We start from the raw sequence: 21,714 nt of genomic DNA on the forward strand, positions 1-21,714 counted from the left end.
TAACATGTTTAAAACTCTCTATATAGTGTAAGAAAATAAATAATAATACTGGTAATTTGTTTTGTCATGATTTCCTGCAAGAGGTAGTTCTGTTTGGAGTAGTTCTGCCAAGTCTACTGTTCAATCTACTATTTGCTGGGAATAATCCCAGCAAAATCAATAGCTCTAAAAAATGGAGTGCTTCAGATTAAGTATGCTGATGCTGTGATTAAGAAAACAATATGAAAACAGAAGCAGGTATGTAGAGCAAGTAGAAGTAGACTCAATAAGCTTAAACAATTTTAATTCTTTGGGACTTAATATATGCCAGTGAACATCATTCATACAGTGGCATCATTCATGCATATGCTGTACAGTGAACTACTTTTTTCACTTTCATATCCTGAAAGTGGAATTCCTATATTTGCTTCAGAACATGATTTACAATTTTACTGGTAATAACTTCAATGATAATTGAAAACTGTCATCAGAATATGCATTGTCGTCAGGACTGTCGGCTGTGGGCTCATACAGGAGCTTTATTTGCATAAAGAAAGATGAATAGGCTGATTTTCTAACAGATACACAACTTAGGGGGAAAAAAAAAAAATAATAAGTATTTATTTTCATTCTCAAATTATTTAGAAAAAAGTAAAACACTTAATAAGCTGTCAAAACTTTAGTTAATCTTACATTACTCTTAAGACTTGTACTTTTGCTGTGTACTATGGGAAGGTTACTTAATCTTGCTTAATTATTCTATATTTTCTTTTATAATTTGAGTGTTTAAGGTATTCTGCTGAGTAATGGCTATTTGCTTTGCTTTCCTGAAAGATATGGTTATAAATTTCCTGCTATTACATTATGCTATCAATGATACTTCAGGGGTTCTAGCTTTTGAGGGCATGCTATCAAATTTTGTTGTGTCAGTTTCATAAACGTATTTGTAAGAGTCATTGTATCCAGACACATAGTGTTGTTTGGGGGATTATAAACTAGATACTGATTCTTTAAATACTACATACATAAGAAATTTTATTCATTTATATAGGCCCCAGGAGTCACTCAAGTGTTTCTAGAATTGGATCCTTAGGTTTTATTTGGTTAACACCTCCGTGTTTTATTAAGCGTAGAATCATAGCCATGCTTTGATGTTGTTTAAATTTTAAAAACATTTACAGTAACACTAATTTTTAATATGCCCAAAGGTTTATTTTCAGTGAAATTATTCAACCTTGGAAAGTAATCAGGGCTGAAAGACAAATCAAATGCTGCTACTGCTTTGTTTGGATTTTAAATTTCATCTTACCGTAGCTGAAAGTTATATATCATAATCTTTCTCTGAATTTATTCTTATTCTCATGATAGTACTTTATTATTTCCAAAGTGCTTATGCTTGATACTTTTAAATCTCTTGAAAATTACTGTTTGCTGGAAGAGGTACTGCTTTGTTTATAATAAAATGATTACTGTTTGTCAGTAGCGAGTATGTGTGAAGTGCTCATAATAAGTATAAAATTTGGAAGTTACTGTTTTCCCAAAATTCATTAAATCCCTTTAGCTCCACTTCTAATGGGACTTCTGTCTGTCTGCTGCACAAACAAAAGTAATAGATATTCTAATAAATCTGTAGTAAAAAGAATAAGAGTGCTGACAAAAAATAGTTCTACTTTCATTAGGTATAAAACTTGAAAAGCAAACTTAAAGCAACTATTGAAATACTCTTCCATAATGAAAAAACAAAAGAACAAGCAGTGTAGACTTCTTAGAGACTGGGAAAGATACTACTGGTTCTTTCTTAGGACTCTGGAGTTCTGTAGTTTATTGTTAGATGATACGGGCCCCATTTTTCTGTTCAAAACAACTATTGATATTCTTCAACATAGTTATCCTGGAGAAGCTGGCAGCCCGTGGCTTGGACAGGTGTGCCCTTCACTGGGCAAAAAACTGGATGGATGGCCAGGCCCAGGGAGTGGTGGTGAATGGAATTAAATCCAGCTGGCAACTGGTCATTAGTAGTGTTTCCCGGGAGTCAGTGCTGGGGCCTGTCCTGTTTGATATCTTTACTGACAATTTGGACAAGGGGATTGAATGCACCATAAGTAAGTTTGCAGAGAACACTAAATAGGGAGGAAATGTTTCTCTGCCTGAGGGTAGGAATTTCTGCAGAGAGATCTGGATAGACTCAGTCGTTGATTGATGATTTCAGCAAGTACTGGTGAGGCTGTACCTTGAGTACTATGTTCAGTTTTGGGCTCTTCATTACAAGAAAGATATTGAGGCCCTGAAGCATGTCCAGCGAAGGTCAATGAAGCCAAAGAGGGGTCTGGAACACAAGTCTTATGGGGAGCAACTGAGAGAACTGAGGTTGTTCAATCTGCAGAAGAGGAGGCTCGAGGTAGACATCACTGCTCTGTACAACTTCCTGTAAGGAGGTTGTAATAAGGTGGAGGTCAGCCTCTTTTCCCACGTAATTGGTGATAGGACTAGAGGGAATGGCCTCAAGTTGCACCACGGGAAGTTCAGTTTGGACATGAGGAAAAAAATTATGTAATAGAGTGATTAGACACTGAAACAGGCTGCCCGGGGAGGTGGTGGAGTCACCATCCCTGGAGGTGTTTGAGAACCTTGTGGATGTGGCACTGAGGGACATGAGTTAGTGGGCATGGTGGTGATAGATTGATGGTTGGGCTAAGTGATCTTAGAGGTCTTTTCCACCTTAATGATTTTATGATTTTATGATTCAACTAAAGTCCATCCAGTGTATGTCCGTTCCTTGGAATGAATCTGACATCGTGAGAGCTCACTACAGAGCTGGTAAATAAGAAGCGGTCATGGTACATGGTAGTAGACATGGTAGTGGTCCAAAAACTCTTTATGGATCTAAGTTTTCCAGGTGCATATTCAATATTGGTGTCAGTATATGTACCCTACTATGGTAATGTACAATACTGAATTCATGTAGAGGGTCCAGGAATCCAACATCCTTTTTTCTGGATTTTGTTTCTGGATTTTCTGCTGTACATCATCAACTGCAGTATTCTTAGAGGTGTACAATATTTTTGGGGGGCAAGATTCTGCCCTTTTTTCTGCTGCTGATGACATTTCCAGGTAGATGTCTTCAGGCTATGTGAAATTCTGCTGCCAAGGCTTCAGTCTAGATTTCTGAAAGCATGGTACTTAATTGATGTACGTAATAGAAAATTTGGTCTTGATCTTAAAGGATTTTTTCCAACATAAATGGTTCAGTCATTCTTTGAAATTAGTTGGGGATTGAGGAAGGGATTGTTTTGTCTTTAACGTTACAGGAAAACTCTCTTTAAGTCTGAAATTCAAACGTTTGCTTCTGGAATCACTTTTTTTTGTTATAATCTAATACACATTTCCATTCACCGCCTGTTGAGTATCTACAGATATGCCTAATTCACTTTCAGGTCCTTAGTTTATAGCTTGGAACTCATCCTTTGATCATCATAAAACACCTGTCATTTTAGCTTGAACTGTCATCGGTAATTCAGCATTGATGTGCACATAGCTGCATTCAGTAGATGCAGCTGCCCAGCTTCTAGTAGACAAATTGGTTCTGCTGTCCAGCAGCTAATGTAAAAAGTAATGACTTGACAGAAATATCAAGTCATGAACTGTATGAAGATGGCTTGAATGTGTGTCAGACCATGACCATTGCCATGCAGGATACAGACTCGTTCCTCCTGTGCTCACAGTCTGAACACAAAACAGCAAACCCTTATTAAGTTCCCTAATTATTTCCTATGGTTTCTGTATCACTGGCATCAAATTTTTCCAGAAGCATAAATTACTTGGTCACAATGTTTGCACACAAAAATGGGACTATGTAAGCAAGACAGCTAATTTTGGAACCACTGCAATTGAAATTAAACTGTGTGAAAGTTGGATTCTTAGTTGCAGGTAAAGCAAGTAAATTATGAAATCACCTGGCTTTTTTTTTTTTTTTTTTTTTTTTTAAACACATCACTTCACTGAATTTTCTTTCTGTATTTTTTCTTTCCTTTCCTTTAGCAATGGTTGTTCTCAGCAATTTGGAACCAAATACGACATACGAAATCAAAGTAGCTGCTGTAAATGGAAAAGGGCAAGGAGAATATAGCAAAATCGAAATATTTCAGACTTTACCTGTCCGTGAGTAATACCTGTATGATTAAATGGAAATGTAAATACTTACATTCACTAGAATATGTTGCCTTCAGATCAGTTAATAATTTCCAGTATGATTTCCATGGATAATATGGTTCATAGATTGTTTCCCAGTGTATAGCATCAGTCTTCTCTACATTGTTTCTCAGAAATTGTGTTATGTTCTTCTTATCCTCTCCACTGAATAATATGGAGTATTTCTCCAGTTGTCTCTAGACAAGTCTTCATGTTACGTTCTACAGCACGAAGCATGAATGATACTAGATTAAGGATTTTTTCTCATTTACACACAGAATATTACAGACATCTGTGAGAAATGAATGGGCCCTTTCCAGAGACATTCCTCCAGCAAAAAACACTGCCACAAGTTTTGCAGCTATAATGCCTAAAAAAAAAAACTGTAGACAAATAACAAGGAGACATTGTTTTAACTGTGATTACACAGAAAAAAAATATGATGCAAAGACATTTCTATGTTTGTGGTAAAACTTATTAGCAAGAAATCCTGATATTAAGATGAACGGATAATGAAAAATATTTTCCCCAAATCAGTTTTAAAAAGGCAAAATTATAAGTAAAGAACAGTAAAAATGTGGCAGCTACTGCAAAATATTTGTGTTGTTTTATTATATTCCCATTGACAAGGGTTTTCTGTCCAAAACAAGTCACTTGTCAGCTTTCAAACTTCTTTTGTTTAAAGCACGTGCATATTTTAAATATATTGCATGATATTGCTGTTATTCATACAGCACATTATACCTGATAGAAAAGTGATAGGATTTGACAGAACCAACACATACATTGCCTGATAGAAAACTAGGAAAATCACCATTGAGATTTAAATAGATTATTCTTTTCCTTAGCCAGAGATAAACGCAAATATAACTAATATTATAAATATTTTGAAATTAACAAGATACCTCTGCGTGAATGGAAATTTACATATATTTTGAGTTGGAGACAATTATGACATGTTCATTTAGGATATAAAACTTTACAATAGGCATTGCATAAAGAAATGATAGTTGGTCTGTGAAATATCATTAGAAAAGTAATTAAAGCTAGCTATTAACTCTTCAATTTTAAGTTTATTTTTGTCCTCCCATTGCAGAGAAAACTTTTTGCTTCTTGAAATCTTATTCTTCATGCTCATTCTTAGTAGTCTACTTTAAAAGTATCTAATTTTGTCATGGCACAGTTATTGAATTAATGGCTAAGTCATTTCTGATATAAATTACATTTGAAAATATTGAAGTCAGAAAGTCTCAAGGAAACTTAGACTTGCTTGATATAATTTTCTTTCATTGTGTGAAATAATCTAGTTTAGAACATACTTTAAACAAAACTTATGAAGGATGTTTTGCAATACTTGAAAGAATCGTGTTGATTTTAAAGATTTTGATCAATAATCTTACAGGTGAACTCCCATTTGTAATTTAAGGTTTCTGTCATTACATTTTTTGTGTTTTTTTTTAATTTATTTACTTTATTTTCTTTATTTAGGCGAGCCAAGCCCACCGTCAATTCATGGACAACCAGGAAGTGGAAAGAGTTTCAAACTTAGTATAACTAAACAAGATGATGGAGGTGCCCCCATTTTGGAATACATTGTCAAATACAGAAGTGTAAGTATTTCAGTGAATCAAAGTAGGTGGGATTTGCTTAGTAATATCTCTTGACATAGAGAAGATTGATAATATTATTTGAAATATTAAAAAAATGGTTTGTATAATAGAAAAAGAAAAGAAGAAAAATAATCTAAGATATAGTATAGTATGTTTTCTTTTGTGACTAGGTTACTAATGCCAGATTATTAAAAAGAAAGAAAAACAGAGAATGAAAGAAAAACACCCTGCTCCTCCTAAAGGTATAACTGAAAGTTCTTTCTAATAAGAAAACTCTTTTCTCTGTCTTGTTACATGGTAAATAAGGAACATTCACATTCAGCTCTCAAAGGTTCAGTCAATCAACAGACATTAAATTACGTAATTAAAAGATATTTGAAAAACACGTTTCATGTTACAGCTCTATCTATACTGATAGATGGCATCCTGAAGATAGGATGCTGTATTCCAGTGTTCTATGTTCAGTTTAAAAGAAATTAATTAATCTTTCTATACTCCAAGGCTCATATTTAAAATATCGAAAGCCAAATCATTTACAAATTGCTATGACTTTTGGAGTTTCAATGTACAGATCAGTTATTTAAGGCACATCGTGGAGAGTTCATTGGTCTTCTGTCGACTGGAGTCTCGTTTGTTGGTCTCTTGTAAAATCTGGCAAGTTTAGAATGCAGACTTGCTTGCAGTGTACAATTAATTTTTTTTATGAAAAATATTCTATATTTTTGTCTATGAGAAGTGCATATATTTTATATTTAAGTAGCTAAAAGATAAATTAAAATAATTAAATAAATTGCATTGAAGAAGTACTTCTACAACTAGCAAAAGCAAGGAAATTAATTCAGAAGTGTTCATATTCTATTAAATTCTTTCTATTCTTTTAGAAAGGTTATACCATGCTTATTTGACCAGACCTAGTAAAAAAACATTTTAACAGAGTATAGTCACAGATTTATATGTCCACTTCAGGAGTCTAAAAGAGATTAGATGTATAACACCAGGTATTTAAACACATTTAACAGAAAATAGAGGACCATCTTTCGTAGAAATTAGAAAGCCTTGAGAGATCAAATGCAGAACCTGTTTTAGTACTCCCAGAAAGGATAAGTCAACACCTGATTTTGCAGTAATTTCTGTAATGTTCCCTGATGTTTTCTATAATATAACTTTTTGATAGTAGTTCTAGGATTATCCATGTGCTAAGACTGGCATGTAAAGTGATTTCTAAATCATTTGCTAAATAAATTTACAATCAAGGTGTGGATATTGTACATACATGTGATATGATAAGTTTTATCTATTTCTGTGATTTCGGTAATTTAAATGATTTTTGGGTCTGTTGTGAATAACTTTGGAAACACGATTAACCCGGTGTTTTGACTAAGTACACCACTATAGAATAAAAGTTCACTTTTTGTGTTTATTGTTGAAAGATAAATGTACAGTTTAAGCACTAACTGAAAACATAATAGGTTACAGAAGGTGATAGCTTTTACTTGGAGCTGAAATCCATATCTCCCTATGCTTTCAACTGAAAAAGCAGTTTGACTAAATTAAAGGTCTTTCTACAACAAAAAAAGCACAGTGTTTTTTTGGTGTTTTAATCAGAATGAATGGATGCTATTTAAAGTTCTAAATCATTTGTTGACTGCTTCTCTTTTGTCTTGCCATTGGTCATATTTAATTGGCTCTCCTATAATTCTTGCCAGCCTCATTACTAGTGCCTGGACCAGTGAATTTGCTTGCAAGTATAAAGAGCATGTTAGATAACAAGTTACATATCAGTGGATTTCTTTTTTGTGTTTCATAGCAGTTCATGTCTTATTAAGGGACAGTTCCTTCAAACTTCAATTTTGTAAAGATTTTCTTGAAACAAGGAGTCGAACAGTCTTTAAGATATTGTAGAGTTATTATAGCCTAATCTTAGAACTGGTAAGTTTTATTTTTCTGAGGAAATCATCTGTTTCATTCTGCCAACTCTTGCTTTCTTAAGATTAATTAATTCTTATTATGCGAAGATGGTGCTAACTGTAACGAGGACCCACTCAACCTCTTCTCTCTTTCCCAGTTATGGCACTACTGTTTTTGGTTGGGGTACGCATGTCCAGGTGCTGGTGTTGTGCAATGGGCATTAAGCTTTATCCATGTCAATTACTGGGGAACTGTGTGCTGGATTTGTAAATGGCTGTTATCTGTTGTGCTGCCTACCAAGTACAAGAGTAGTGAACTAGGAGTTGGCCAGGAGTGTGGAACAGATGGTAGTATGGAGTTACAGTCTAAGATGAAGGGTGAGGAAATAAAGATCACATGGAAAAAATATTTTGGATACAAGGACTTACTGCCACAGCAACTTAGGACTGGTGGGTGAAAAGGCACATGTCTGCAAGAGAAAGACAGGCTACAAAGCAGCAAGTGGAAGGTATTAAGCAGGTTGAGACATCAGCAACAGCATGCCAACAAATCCTTATCACCATACAGGATTAGTAATTTACACTATTCACACAGTCACAAGCAAAAGTGCGTGCTTGTAGCTCGAGCATATTCTGACAGCAGAGGGTATTCTGAAGCTGGACATGTCACAGTTGTGAATTTGTGGTTGGTGCTTAATGTTCCCTGCAAATAAATGTCAGCATATTATTTTGAAGAGATCTGATCCAAGTCTTCAGTTATAAATTTGGTACCATGTCTTAAATTGAATTTCGTTTGTGCTTAAAAGAGAAGTTTTGAAACAGGCTTCTGAGTGATTGCAAAAGGGAATTCTGTTTCTGTAGTTCAAATCGCAGAATGCCAACAGTCAGATGAAGAAATTGCAGGAGGGGTTTCTCTTTCATTCCAGGTTTCAGTAGAAACTTAGAATTACAGTGAAGTAGTAAAAATATCCATATTTTATGCTTATATACTTTTAGGTAAAGCAAGAAAAAAAAACATATTTTGAGAAATAGTGTCTGCACAAAAATTCTTTTTTCCTGTAGCACACCTAACGATGTCTGGAGAATACACTACATGAGCAGTTAGCTTTTGCAGGCATAAAAGCTTTTGGGAGTGTTGACCTGTTACAGTGTTACTATTAATGCTTTGAATTTTGGTACTGGCAGTTGTATGATTTCTGTTTGTATGCTTCAGTCGTGTTTGATTATGTTGATGGATGACCATGTTCATTTTGTGGCCTTGTGATATGTTTTAGAAAAAAACTTGTAGAAGATGAATACAAATAATTTTAAAATAGAGAATTTCTCATTCATTCCTGCTATAAAACAGTTATGCGTTTTTATATCTCAGAGTTATGCATTACCTGCCAGATCCTTGATCTTTCTGTGCATTTTAGCACTATGTTTTCAGCCATTTTGTGCTTTGTTCAGCATTCATCTTGTATTATTACCTCTTCTAAAACATCACCCAGACCTATAAAGTACCATCCGTAGGTACTGAATTCTTGTGAAGTCACTGCTTTGAACTGTCAGATTGTCTTCCCTGAGAATTTCTTGATCTTTTTCCTGTGTGCTTTCAAGATAGTATGGCATCTCCTGCCCTTTTTTTTTGTTACAGTGACCAGCATAATAAGTCTTTCTGAGATGAATTTACTGTGCAAACAGTCTAGACTGGATGGAAAAAAGGAAGAATTGAAAGAGGTTAAATAGATTTTTTTCAAGTTTCCAGAGAAAGTAATCTTAGGTGCAATGTAATATGACCATTAAATGGGCAAATATTATTTTCTAGACTAGTAAATAGTTCAGTTCCCCAAAAAAGTGTTTGGCTTTACTTCTACCATTGTCAGATCTGGCCTCAGTTTTGAGAAGAAATCAATTAGATTGAAGTTCTGCTGTCATTTTTTAATGCTTTTTTTGTCAAGTAATTTAGGTGCTTAAGCTACTCCCAGGTGTCTTACAAATCTAGCTCTTAGATACTTAACAGAAAAATTTCATTAATTCTTACATTTAAATGCAGTATACAAGAAATAAGGACTAAGAAATAATTGTAATGTTTTGTGACTTTAATCTGAGGCATTGTAGCAGGTTTGTTTCAATCAAAGATTGGGGCAGGGACAAGAGCAGTGTGAGCTTAAGGTTTATAAGTAATGGCAATGGGCAGCAAGATGTCCAGAAATTACCAGTCATTGGTCAGTCTCACAGTGACAGTGACTTTTTGTAAAAAAAAGTATTTTGGAATTATAAGAACAAAACAAAATAGAAATGAGGGAACAGTTGAACCTCTGAGGTTGCAGATCTGATTCCAGTGTCTGAAATATCCAGTGTCTGGATTATCTAATGCATGTTAATGATAAAATTGTAAATGGTAAATAATGATTGAAGGCATTTACATTAGAGCACTCCTCAGCTTAGACTGAAGTTCACGATTTCAGAGTTCCTTGCATTTGTTATAAAACACCATGCATATTTGGAGCCTCCTATGAATTTTAAGCAATATTAATAATAGAGTAGCCGAATAAAGTATGAAGTGATATTTCATAGTTCTATTTTCTGCTCCTTAGTCTACCAATTAAAGGGTCGTAGCATAAACAGGGAGATTTGTAGGAATATTTAACTGGCAAAATTTGTGTTCTCATCCCTTTCCAATCCTACTCTAATAGTAAAATTAATCTGGGCTCATTACTGATCTCCACTTTGTTAAACGTACTTGAAAATGAATGTGAAATAACAGCTAGAATGAAGGATATTGCCATCATTCTTAGTCTTTAAGATGCCAAAATTAGACTGTATTTTAGAAGACTTCCTCTTTTCACTACTGGAAGACTACCTTCATTCTTTTTCTTTCTTTCAGCTTGTGTTTGTTACTCTTGGTAAAATGCTTTGATGTCTTTGAGCTCAGTGCTTGGACTCTGCCTGTTTCATTTATCTCAATCCATCTAGTAGGCATCACTTTCAACTAGTCTTAAGGTGTCACTTCTCTGGCGGAGCACACAGATGTTCTGTTATGTTTCAGCTCTTTCATTGTTCTTTTCCTGACCAAACTGTGAAACAATTGCTTTGTCACCTAATGTTATGTTTGCAGAAGCAACCTTATATTTATATGAGCAGCTGGAATATTTATTTTCCATTTTGATATCTATGTTTTTCTTCTGTGAATCTGATTTTCTTTTGAATTGCTTAATGTGTTCATACAGCTCTGTGTGCATGCACTAAGATCACAAGTGCACCTTCTAATTTTCTCATGTTTATATTTTTTGGAAACTAGTTCTAATTTTTTCTAACTCTTCCCAAATTTCACAGATTTAAACAGCCTCTGAAATACGGCACTGTGCAACAATGCTGCTAGTATAATTACTACAGTGTATTTGTACATGCATGTTTGCAATCAGTATTAACTCTTAATATTTTATCAATGTTACGCAAAAATACAGATTGAAAAATTAGTATGATTTGAAAATATGTAGAGATTCAATCAGTGGAATGTAAATATAAAGGGATTCATGCCGTAATATGTCAATAACGGACAGAGAAGTCACCTGTGAGGACTAACACTTTATTAGAAAATTAAAAAAAAATAATTGATGGAAAATACCATTTTCACTGTGTTGTGTAAACCATTTTTATTCCAGTGTATTTAGTATTTTTTCTTGATGTGTAACGTAACAACCATTCTGATGTTTTTTATTGGTCTATGCTGCAGCCACTTTCACCTTGCTACAAACTTTTTTTATTTATTATTTTTAATTTTTTTTAATTTTAATTATCTCAGTACTACATTTGTGTTGATGAACTTGTAGAACAAAAGGTGAAGTCAGTATAGAGGACTCATCACACTCAGTGCTGATAGCAAATAAGTTATTGAAACAGTACATATAAGGTAGTTCAGAATTTCATTCTGTTTTCTGGAGGCTGATGACAAAAAGAATAGACATGGGCAACATGGCTGGGCTGTCAGCTTATCTAATTTAGATATTATTTTTTTGGACACTTCTATCAGTCAAGAACAAGATGCTTCAGTGAAGAGCCTAAATGTAAGCTACTGAAGGATGGTGGTCTATAGCAAAAAGCTGCACTTCTCTCTATTTGATTTTTTTTTTTTCTTTTAGAAAGCTATATCCATTGACTGCACTGCTGTGTGGGATGGGTGGTCAGGATTTGGCTCTCAGCCATGGTTTTTGTCAATGCCTTGTACTTCTGTGTTTAATAGGACTGCATGAATTCTTAATGTTACTGAAAATCCTTTGATTAAGATGGCTTACTATTTACCAATACACATTATTTTATTGTTTTACCTGTTAGTTATTTTTTAAATATCATTTTTATAAAGAGTAATTTAAATATATTATGCTTCAAAAATACTAAAAGAAAAGATTGCAAAGGTAAGTACTCCAAATTTATAAAATACCTTTTAAGGTAGCTGCCTGAGGCCTCATTTGTTCCCTCTGATGTCTTATAACTGTGTGAATTACTTGAACATTTTTTTCTGTATGATACCATCTGACTGATTTAAATGTATCCTCTCACCAGTGTAAACATAGAGCTGCATACTTTTTTAACAATGTTTATATTTTTGCTTACAGCTTCTTTTGCAAAATGGTACTGTGGTACTATATACTGCTACAGTTAGTTTATGTATTCGGTGTGTAACTAATGTATTACATAAGCACAGTTTGCATTCGTGAGCTATTCCTGCTACGGAATATGGTTTTGATGGGAAAATTCTCTTTAGGAACATTTGGCAAAATGTAATTGCAACACATCTGTATAAAATAAACTTTTACAAAAGTTAGTCTTAGCAAAATTTATACGTAACTGTCCTGCTGTTTCCTAAGTTGAAATGTGTATGTGTAGAAATTCAACCCAAAAGGTTGAAAAAAAGTTGCTGACAAAATCCCTACATCCACATGGTGGAATGATGAGGCATAGTCATAATCACAAAAAAACTGGGTACTCAGAACTCCAAAATTAGATGATTCAAAAGTTTATAACCTTTGGAAATTAATTTATGTAGGTTTTTTTTGCTTCATGTAGTCAGGTAGTTTAGACAAATAGTACAAGAGATTTTGAGAGTATAAACTAATGTTTGCATCTTTACAGAAAGATAAGGAAGACCAGTGGCTAGAGAAAAAAGTGCAGGGTAGTAGAGACCACATCATCTTAGAGCATCTTCAGTGGACCATGGGTTATGAAGTACAAATTACAGCTGCAAACAGACTGGGTTTTTCTGAACCAACATTGTACGAATTTAGCATGCCACCGAAGCCCAACATTATTACAGGTAAGTTGATTTTGGAGTGTTTTCTCTTTCTGAATTGTTCATACTTAGTACATTGTATGTTAATATGTGTAGTTGAATGGTCTGTTAGGGTAGCTGGAGTCTTCCTTAACTGACAAAGCTTGAGATTGCATACTTCGTTATCAGTAAAGAAAACTCAGTTAAAAATCCTTAAATGGGACTTTCCTTTTCTACTTTGCTCTTAGTAACGTTAAGCACCGAACAAACACTGAATCTTCAACTCAGATAATGATAGTTAAAAAGAAATATAATATTTAAGATGCATTTATTTTACAATTTCTAAGTTGTCTCTTACTCCATAAATGCCTGTTTTCAGTGATCTGTTAGAATTCTGTATTTCAGCCTAGTCTCTGCATATGCTTTGAGGAATACATGTAACAAGTGTACTACTTATTTTAGTGACTGATATGATTAAGACTTCAAGGAGAGTATTTTAGATACTGTCCTACTATATAACAGTGCTCAGTGATAGTACAGTGAGCATGCAGCCTTCTAATTGACCTATTTTCAAGCTTTGAAATAAGTAAATACATTGTTCATATTTATAAGTGTCTAAATAGGAGGATTTAGAACTTTTTAAAGGAAAACTGAATAGGAGGTAAGAGTGAGTGATTTTCAAGAGTGAGTAACTAATTCAAGTTTTAGTGCTTTTGAAGATATATTTTGGAGTAACAATGTAAATTATTTAATTCAGAATAAACACAAGTTGTGATTGTAATTTCTGATATTTTATGAGTAATTTTAGTTTTTATAAAGCAAACGATATGAAGCAAACGATATCTAACTTATCAATTAAGGTGCTGTAGAGAGTGTTGATTTGCTTCTTGATTGAGATTCAGGGCCTTTATAGGTCAGTGTACTTCTTTTTAAACTGAGTGTTTTATGGTTGCAGTCATTCAAATTATTACTCCAAGAAAATGATAATACTTATCAAGTAGAAAAATAGATAAAACATTACTTCGGTAAGACTTAAGTCTTTTTAATTTGCTCATTTGAATACCAGAACGTATCTTCTTTTGTACTGCAACTGATCTATAACCTATTACAGTTCTTTAAATTATTCCCCGTTATTGCCACAGCTGCTGTAAATGAGAATCATGAGATGCCTGTTTAAATTGTAACATAAATAGTTTCTGGATGTTGAAGTAAAAAGAGCCTTTTTTAATTTATCCTGAGAATATGGAACATTTTTCTCTGTATATAGCTTTATAGCTGTTACGGAGCTTTTTCCTTTCAGCACTCTCATATCCTCAAAATAGTTATAAGGAGAAATCCGTTACACTATTGAACATCAAGTCTCCTTTATATGAATCGTTATTGCAGTTATGATTGTGGAACTAATTAGTTTCCTTGACAACTGTTTTTGCGAAGTGAGAAAAGAGTGTGAAATTCTCATCATAAGAACATTCTGTAAGCAATTTTTAAAAATACGTCAAAAGATTCTTAAAATCAGTGGATATTAATATTCACATTAATGAGTCAGTATGGTTATCTGGTTGTGAAGTTGCATAATATTATACTCTTAATAATATTATTACAAAAGCAAAAATTAACTGTAATAGAAAAATGTATATAAAAAGTTCAAATTAAAGCAGATCAGTTCTTTCTGATACCATTTAGTCAACTCAGATGATGCAAAATTTATTTGCTGTAAACCTCTTGTATGTAGGCATCTATAGCTGGGTCTAAAGAAGGAATCCAATTAGGCAAAATTTTGAATGAAATCTGCACCCCCTTTCCTGTGCTCTCTTAGCTGCTTGCGATGACAGATTCATTTTCTAATTCTTTATGTGGTTATTAGAAAAGTTTGTAAGACTCATGAATGTTTTCATCTGTATGTGTCCAGATCTGGCTGAACTGTTTTTGTCTTGCTCTTAATGTCATTCAGAAGCTATGTACCCAATCTCATGGGCATAGCAGGAGAATTTTGTGACTCCTGAATTATCCTCGTGGTCAGCTATACCTAATATAATATTACACTGCAAATCTGTACAAGCTAATATAAACCATCAGTGTTGTCCTCACCATTGAAATGGGTGTTATCACAAGAAATAAGACGTTGGTTCCTATTCCTGCAGAAAGAGCCTTATGCTCAAAGTGCTATTGGATATGTCAGAAGTCATCCCTTAGGGCAGGTACGGGAAGCTAAAAGTCTTTTTCAGTGAATGCGTAATTCCTGTGGGCACAGAACCCATGGCTTCAATTGGTTAGAGAAGTGTGAATGAGGACCAGTAGGTCCTGGCTGACAGTAAAATTTTATAATAAAACAATGTGATAATCTTCCACTGTTAGTCTTAACTGCAAATTGGCATCAGTTAGATGTGTAAATGATACTAACATTCCTTTAAATTTTCACACGATTGACCTTGGCAGCCTCCAACTAGCTATACTTCATTTTGTAATTTCTGTACCTAGGCCTATAAAACTGTCTCCATTCACTGAATCACTTACATTTGTGATTAGTTCCTCAGATTTTCTAATTCTTTTCATAAAATTTTCCAGGTTTTCCGAAAGGTTGGAATGTTGTACTGTTTTTGAGAAATACTCAGTGGATGGACTTGTTAAAATTTAATAAATGTATGTGTAAATACATTAATGTGTTTGTATGTATACATATATACATTACTCTAAATTTTAAACATATATATAATTTTACTTCCTACCTTTTTTTTATTTTTGTATTCAGAAATTCCATCTATTTGACGGCTTAAGTGTATGAGTATGTATTTAAGAATCACACTTTGAAGAAAGAGTGACATATTCTTAAGTGTAGTATTTTATGTATTCCAATATTTCAATAGGGTTGTTAGTTGTCAGTCTTTGTAGGGAGGTGCAACTCTAATATTAGTGTGCTTTCCCATGACTGAATTTTGAGCACTGAGTTGTGGTATTTTAGAAAATCTCGTTTCAATTTCTCTGTACTGTTATATCTTCTTCTAATTTTGTGGGAAAAAAATAAAAGCATGCTCAAAGAAACTGTGTCCTTAGCTCATAGCTATTTATCAGTCTTTGGACAGAATAACCTAGCCTCTGCAGCTATAACAAATTCTCTGAATAGGTGTCACTACAAGTAGATGAAGTCCATCAGCTTCTAGAGGTGACAGCACAGCCCATTTGTATGGCTCCATTTAATCTCTCTCAGCAGAGCAGAGATGCATACCCACTTATCTCGTACAGCTGGTATAAAAATGTCCAAGTCATAGCTGTCTTTCTGAAACGTTACTATTGAAACCTAAAAATACATCTGCAGTTCTATATTAAACAAATCTTAAACAAAGATAAAATGAATGATGTTAAAAGGGGATTATTTGTGCAAAAGTTAGATGTGTTTTCAGAAATTAGTGGCAAAGATTTATGTAGGTGCGGTCTTCCAAAGGCTTTTATCCAGTCATTGCTGTTTCTCTAGAAGTCCGGTATATATTAAAACTGGCTGCAAATTTTGTTTTATCCTAACCATTTTTCATCATCATTGTAGGTTAATAAATCGGTACAATAGTAGGAAAATCAAAAAGAATATGCAAACACTAAGAAGGCCTTAGAACTTCTTTCTCTGTACTGTTTTTTTTTTAAAAAAAAGCTTTAAATACTGCATAAACTTTTGGAATCTTCTTTTTATTAGAATCTCTGAAAAAATTTAAATCCCTTATGAACCCCGTGACTGTGATAGTACTGAACATATTTACTTTTTTGCTTTATATATCTGTCAATAATTCTTAAAATCATACAGTGACAGGTGAAGAGGGACAACCTAAAACGTAACATTTTCTCTCACCATCACTAGCAGCTAGGTTGATATTCTGCACCAAACATGGCTTTTATCAATAGTATTTAGAAAAATGGAGTGGTAGGATTTTTCAGTGGTCTCTTACTGAATGAAAAATGAAAATAGCTCATTCAAATACTATACGTATTTTATATATATATACATATTTGAATGTGTTTATGTTTATCTTAATATTACACAGTTATAATTGGGCTGTCAGAGTCTACGTCCAGTGGTTTATTAGAATATAAGCTAGGAAAATATACTTTTTACTCTGGAGACTGAAAATTTCTAAGTACAGAAAAATAGAAATAACTTTCTATGATGCCTGCAGTTTTCTTTCAGAGCATGTCCTTTTCTTTAATGTTGCTCTCAGCCAAACAGTTCAGTGACTTTTTGGTGTTGAAATAAATTCAAAATTATTCCATCTGGGTCACTGGGGAATGTTTTTGATCCTGTCATGCCCTTCTGCCAGAGAGCAGACTTTGTTGATCCAGGTGCTCTCTATGCCCCTCACGTTCCTTCAGTCTTGCCACTTGGAAAGGAAGAAGCACCCTGGGGCAAAATCTACCTTCCTCTGAAGGGAAGTATAGCCTAACTTTTCTCTAGAAGGTTTCCCGTGTCTCCTTTGGGTTAGTGATCACAGAATCACAGACTGGTTGAGGTTGTCGGGGATTTCTGAAGGTCATTTTATCCAAACCCTCTGCTTAAGTAGGGACAAGCAAGTGTCCCTTGATGTCTGTGTCCAGATAGTTTTTGGATGTCTCCAAGAACGAAAGCTACACAACCTCTGAGGGCATCCTTGTCCAGTGCTCAGTTATATTCATATTAGAAAGTCTTCTCCTTATGTTCAGAGAGTACCTCCTGTGTCTCAGTTTGTTCTCATTTCATATTGTTCTTCACTGAGAAGAGCTTTGCTCCATCTTCTTATGCCATTCCTGTAGGTGACTATACACATTCAGATCCCCTTGAGTCTTCTCTGTGCTGAACACATTCAGCTCTCTCAGTCTTTCCTCAGAGAATGATGTTCCAGTCCTTTGAATCCTCTTACAGGCCCTGTGCCGGACTCTTTCCAACAACTTCTTTTCCTTCATGTGCCTAGGATTAACTGCCCAATCATCTTCCCAGGGGTCAAGATGGGGCATGAATAGCATGCAAATCCCTTCAGCCCTTTCTGAAGATAGGAGTGTTATTTCCTTTCTTTCAGTCATGTCATAGAATCATAGAATGGCTTAGGTTGAAAGAGACCTCAGAGATCACCTTGTTCCAACCCGCTATGCCATGGACAAGGTTGGCGAATGCTAGATCAAATACTAGATCAGGTTGCCCCATCCATCCTGGCCTTGATCACCTCCGTGAATGAGGAATCCACAGTTCGCCAGGCAACCTATTCCAGTACCTCACTACCCTGTCAGTGAACTCCCCCCCATCATCACTATCAGACCATGTAAAGATTTGATTTCCCTTCTGTTTATAATCTCCTTTTAAATATTGGAAGGCCACAATGAGGTTTGTCCAGAGCCAGAGTCTTCTCCAGACTGACCCTGAGCCATTCTTTGAAGGATGGTTGCTCCAGCCCTCTGATTATCCTCATGGCCCTCCTCTGGACACTCTCCAAAAGCTCCACATCTTTCCTGAGCTAGGGGCCCCAGACCTGGATGCAGTACTCCAGATAGGGCTTCTCAGGGGCAGAGTAGAGAGGGAAAATCACCTCCCTTACCCTGCTGGCATCAGGCATTTTTCCATGATCATTCAAATTTTATTGTGAACGTCTTTACAGTGATACCTGCGAGCTCCCTCAGTGCTTTTGTATGTATACCATTAAGGCCCATGGACTTAAGAATGTTGAATTTGCTTAAGTATTCTCTACTTTAGTCTTTGCTCCAGACTTCCCCGTGTCTCTCAGTCCTTAGATTTCTGAAGTCAAAGATATCTCTTCTAAGTCTATTTTCCAGTTTTCTATTTTCCAGTCTTCTATTCATAACACGAAGCCAGATTTCTTCCTTCCTCAGTTTCAGTTCAGTAGAAACAACCTCATTCTTCAGACCAGATTGAGTTCTTAGTTATATTTGTGGCATTTTATTGCCTCTGTACACAGTCAGTAACCCATGTGTTTCTGCAAATGTAAATTTCTGGTTTTTGAACTCTACTCAGCAATTCTGTAGGTAATGAAAAAGGAAATGGCTGTAGATATCACCTTTTGAGTATTTTGAAAAATTATTCATCGTATTTGAAGCAAAACCCTGATTATGTTTATTTCAGAACAGAGCCTCATTCTGAGGCAAAGTTAGCTCAGAGGTAATGTCAACAGTTGGCCTCTTTTAATTTGTCTTAATTCTAGGAAAAGATAAGTTGCATCAGTAAAAGTTAAATTAGGTGGCCTGGGGGAACGTGTAGTTCTTTTTCTTCTGTGGACTCTTTCCATTTAACTAAGCTAGTAAGACTGCCAGTAAGTACTTAAGTCAGGACTGCAAGTCACTGCTCAAGACTTGTTAAGTTGCTGTTTAAATCTACAGGAAAATGCTATAGAATTATAGCACTTAAGAAAAAACATTTTGGCCTGATTTTCAGCTAATGACTTCTGACTGCACTGCCTGTGTATGTGTGTGTGCATGCATATCTCCACAAAAATCCATCTGTTTTTCTGTGTGTCTTCTGATAACTATTGAATGCATTTCAAAAACAACGCATTCCTGCAAGCATTTTTAAAACTTGGCAGATAAGAATATAAGCAAAATGTTCTGTACCCTGGCAAGAAAAAGACTGAATTAAAAATTTACTCACTTAAAAATCAGTCAGAAACATTTGGGAATGAATGGTTGTATCTTTCTGGCTCTTGATCCTTGCAGCAGCTTGGAAAGCACCAATAAATTTAAACCAAAAAGAAAAGGGAAAAGCACATAAGTTTGAAGACCTTTCCAAAAGCAAAATTTCCATTACGGGCATCAGAAATTTTTAAGACCAACAGAGTATCTCTTTTGTATAATTTTAATTTTATGAAGACAGTTACAGTTCATACACCTACATTTAACTTGGTTCCATTTTTAAGCGACAAGATTTTCCTTCAAGACAGAACACTTGTGTATGTTGGAGGATTGTAAGTAGACCTGGTAGTTCCTCTAGATAAGCTACCAACTGCTCACTTACAACTCTGCAAATTAATCTCTTATTAGACCTCTAAATCAAGAATCCATGTAATATTTTAATGGAGATGCACATCTATAGTCTAGGTGACTTTTTCTTTTAGAATTTTCTTAATTATTTCAAAGGAGGAGTAGAACTTTTTTCATAACCAAACCGGTATTGACTAATTTACATACTACTCTCTAAATTAGTTGGGAGAGCCTTCTTTTAGAATGAACAAACTTGAGAAAAAGGTCTTTGGATTTTTCATCACGTTAATATGCTCTAAAATCCTTTGTGCATATTTTAGTTTATATGTATTTTTAACAAATGCCAAAATGTATAAGTCCATAACCCGTTACTTTCAAGAGTATGTACAGTACATACATAGATTTCGTATCATGTTCCAATGAGTTTGTGTAATAGCCAGAACTCCAGGATTATTTTGTTTTGCAAAGCCTTTATAGCTTTGACTTGCTAGCTTTTTATTCAAATCTAAAAGGAAGAGGAAAATACTGCAGGCAATAAAGGAAAGCCTTGTGTATATTACTCCCTTCACAGCTCTGATCATACTGCCAAGACAAAGAAGAGCTGCAGCGTTACCCTACTAACTCCGTCATTTGCTTGTAGTTTGAAGAACAGTTATTCCAAAATCAAAAATGAATACTTCTCTGACTGTTAATGCTGAGCTAAAAATGTAAAGCAAAGTCATCAGCATATATTGCTTTACTGAAAGAATAATTTTTCTTTACTATCCGAAGTTCGGAAAATAACAGAGATTAAATGTCTTTGTGATCTCACATTTTGAGAGTAATAGTTAGTGGTGGGAATCACAACCAGAGAAATCTATATTCAAATCCAAGCAAGATAATACCTCCCACAAAACCTATTTGCAATTTTTTTTGCAAGCCAGTAACATAAATTGCTGAGTAAGAGCTGTCTCTCTTCAAATCCAGGAGATTAGCATTGTTTTAAATGACAAGAAATAGTCTTACTTTAGGTGAAAAATAAGCTGAGTTTGCTCCATTTCCTGCTGTATGTTTTTTACAAGAAAAGGTCTAGAGATTATTCCTAAATTATTAGAACTTACCTGATGTAATCAGACAAAGAAAGAGTCTAGAATGATATATGTTTGTAGGCAGAAATAAATTCAAGAAACAAAATTATTTTTGACAAAACAGATCTTACAGTATGACTGTCACAGGAAATTACTACTAACAAATACTAGAAAAACAATAGAATGCTAGAAAGTACTAGTGATAATTAAAGAATTACTCTGTATTCACAGAACTTCTGATTCAACAGCAACTGAATTCATTTTTTACCTTGGGAATTGAAGTTTGCTTATGTATTGAATGCTGAAAAAAAAAAAAAAAGTTGAAGATTGAAGTTCTGGGTCACACTTTACAATTATTGTACTCTTATTCACAGTGTAATTCCTAGTATTATGTTGCTTTGTAATACTAATGATTTTTAAAAGTATGTATTAAACGATAAAATCATTAGGTTCATTTTCTAGTAATATAAAAAGGTACACTATGAAAACAGCTTTTGGAAGTTTACTGTGTCAAAAAAAAAATTCTTAATATACACGTAAGGAACAAACTGTTCTTAATAAAAATAACTGATTTTGAATTCTGAACAGCTTGAACATCATTATTTCTTAAATAAACTTGTATCATTAAAAATACCACAGAAAGGATACGTGTTAGGATTGGGTAAAGTACTGTCTTTTCTACTTGTTTTGTAACATTAAGATGTGTATTTGTGAAATAAGAGCAGTCATGTTAAAAATGCGTAATGCTAAACATTATGCAGCCAAGTCATGAT

The 21,714-nt window shown here is 34.4% G+C and overlaps 1 protein-coding gene across 1 annotated transcript in view; it reads left to right on the forward strand.

The window, feature by feature from the left end:
• NCAM2 (neural cell adhesion molecule 2) overlaps positions 1-21,714 on the forward strand; it is a 259,676-nt gene that overhangs the window by 214,470 nt on the left and 23,492 nt on the right. The window contains exons 13-15 of the mRNA XM_031612506.2: positions 4,018-4,137; positions 5,656-5,777; positions 12,800-12,980. Of these exons, the coding sequence (XP_031468366.2) occupies positions 4,018-4,137; positions 5,656-5,777; positions 12,800-12,980 (423 nt within the window). The remainder of the gene's footprint in view (positions 1-4,017; positions 4,138-5,655; positions 5,778-12,799; positions 12,981-21,714) is intronic.

The sequence above is a fragment of the Phasianus colchicus genome, chromosome 1 (assembly GCF_987193195.1).
Source record: "Phasianus colchicus chromosome 1, bPhaCol1.hap1.1, whole genome shotgun sequence".
In the NCBI taxonomy this organism is placed as follows: domain Eukaryota; kingdom Metazoa; phylum Chordata; class Aves; order Galliformes; family Phasianidae; genus Phasianus; species Phasianus colchicus.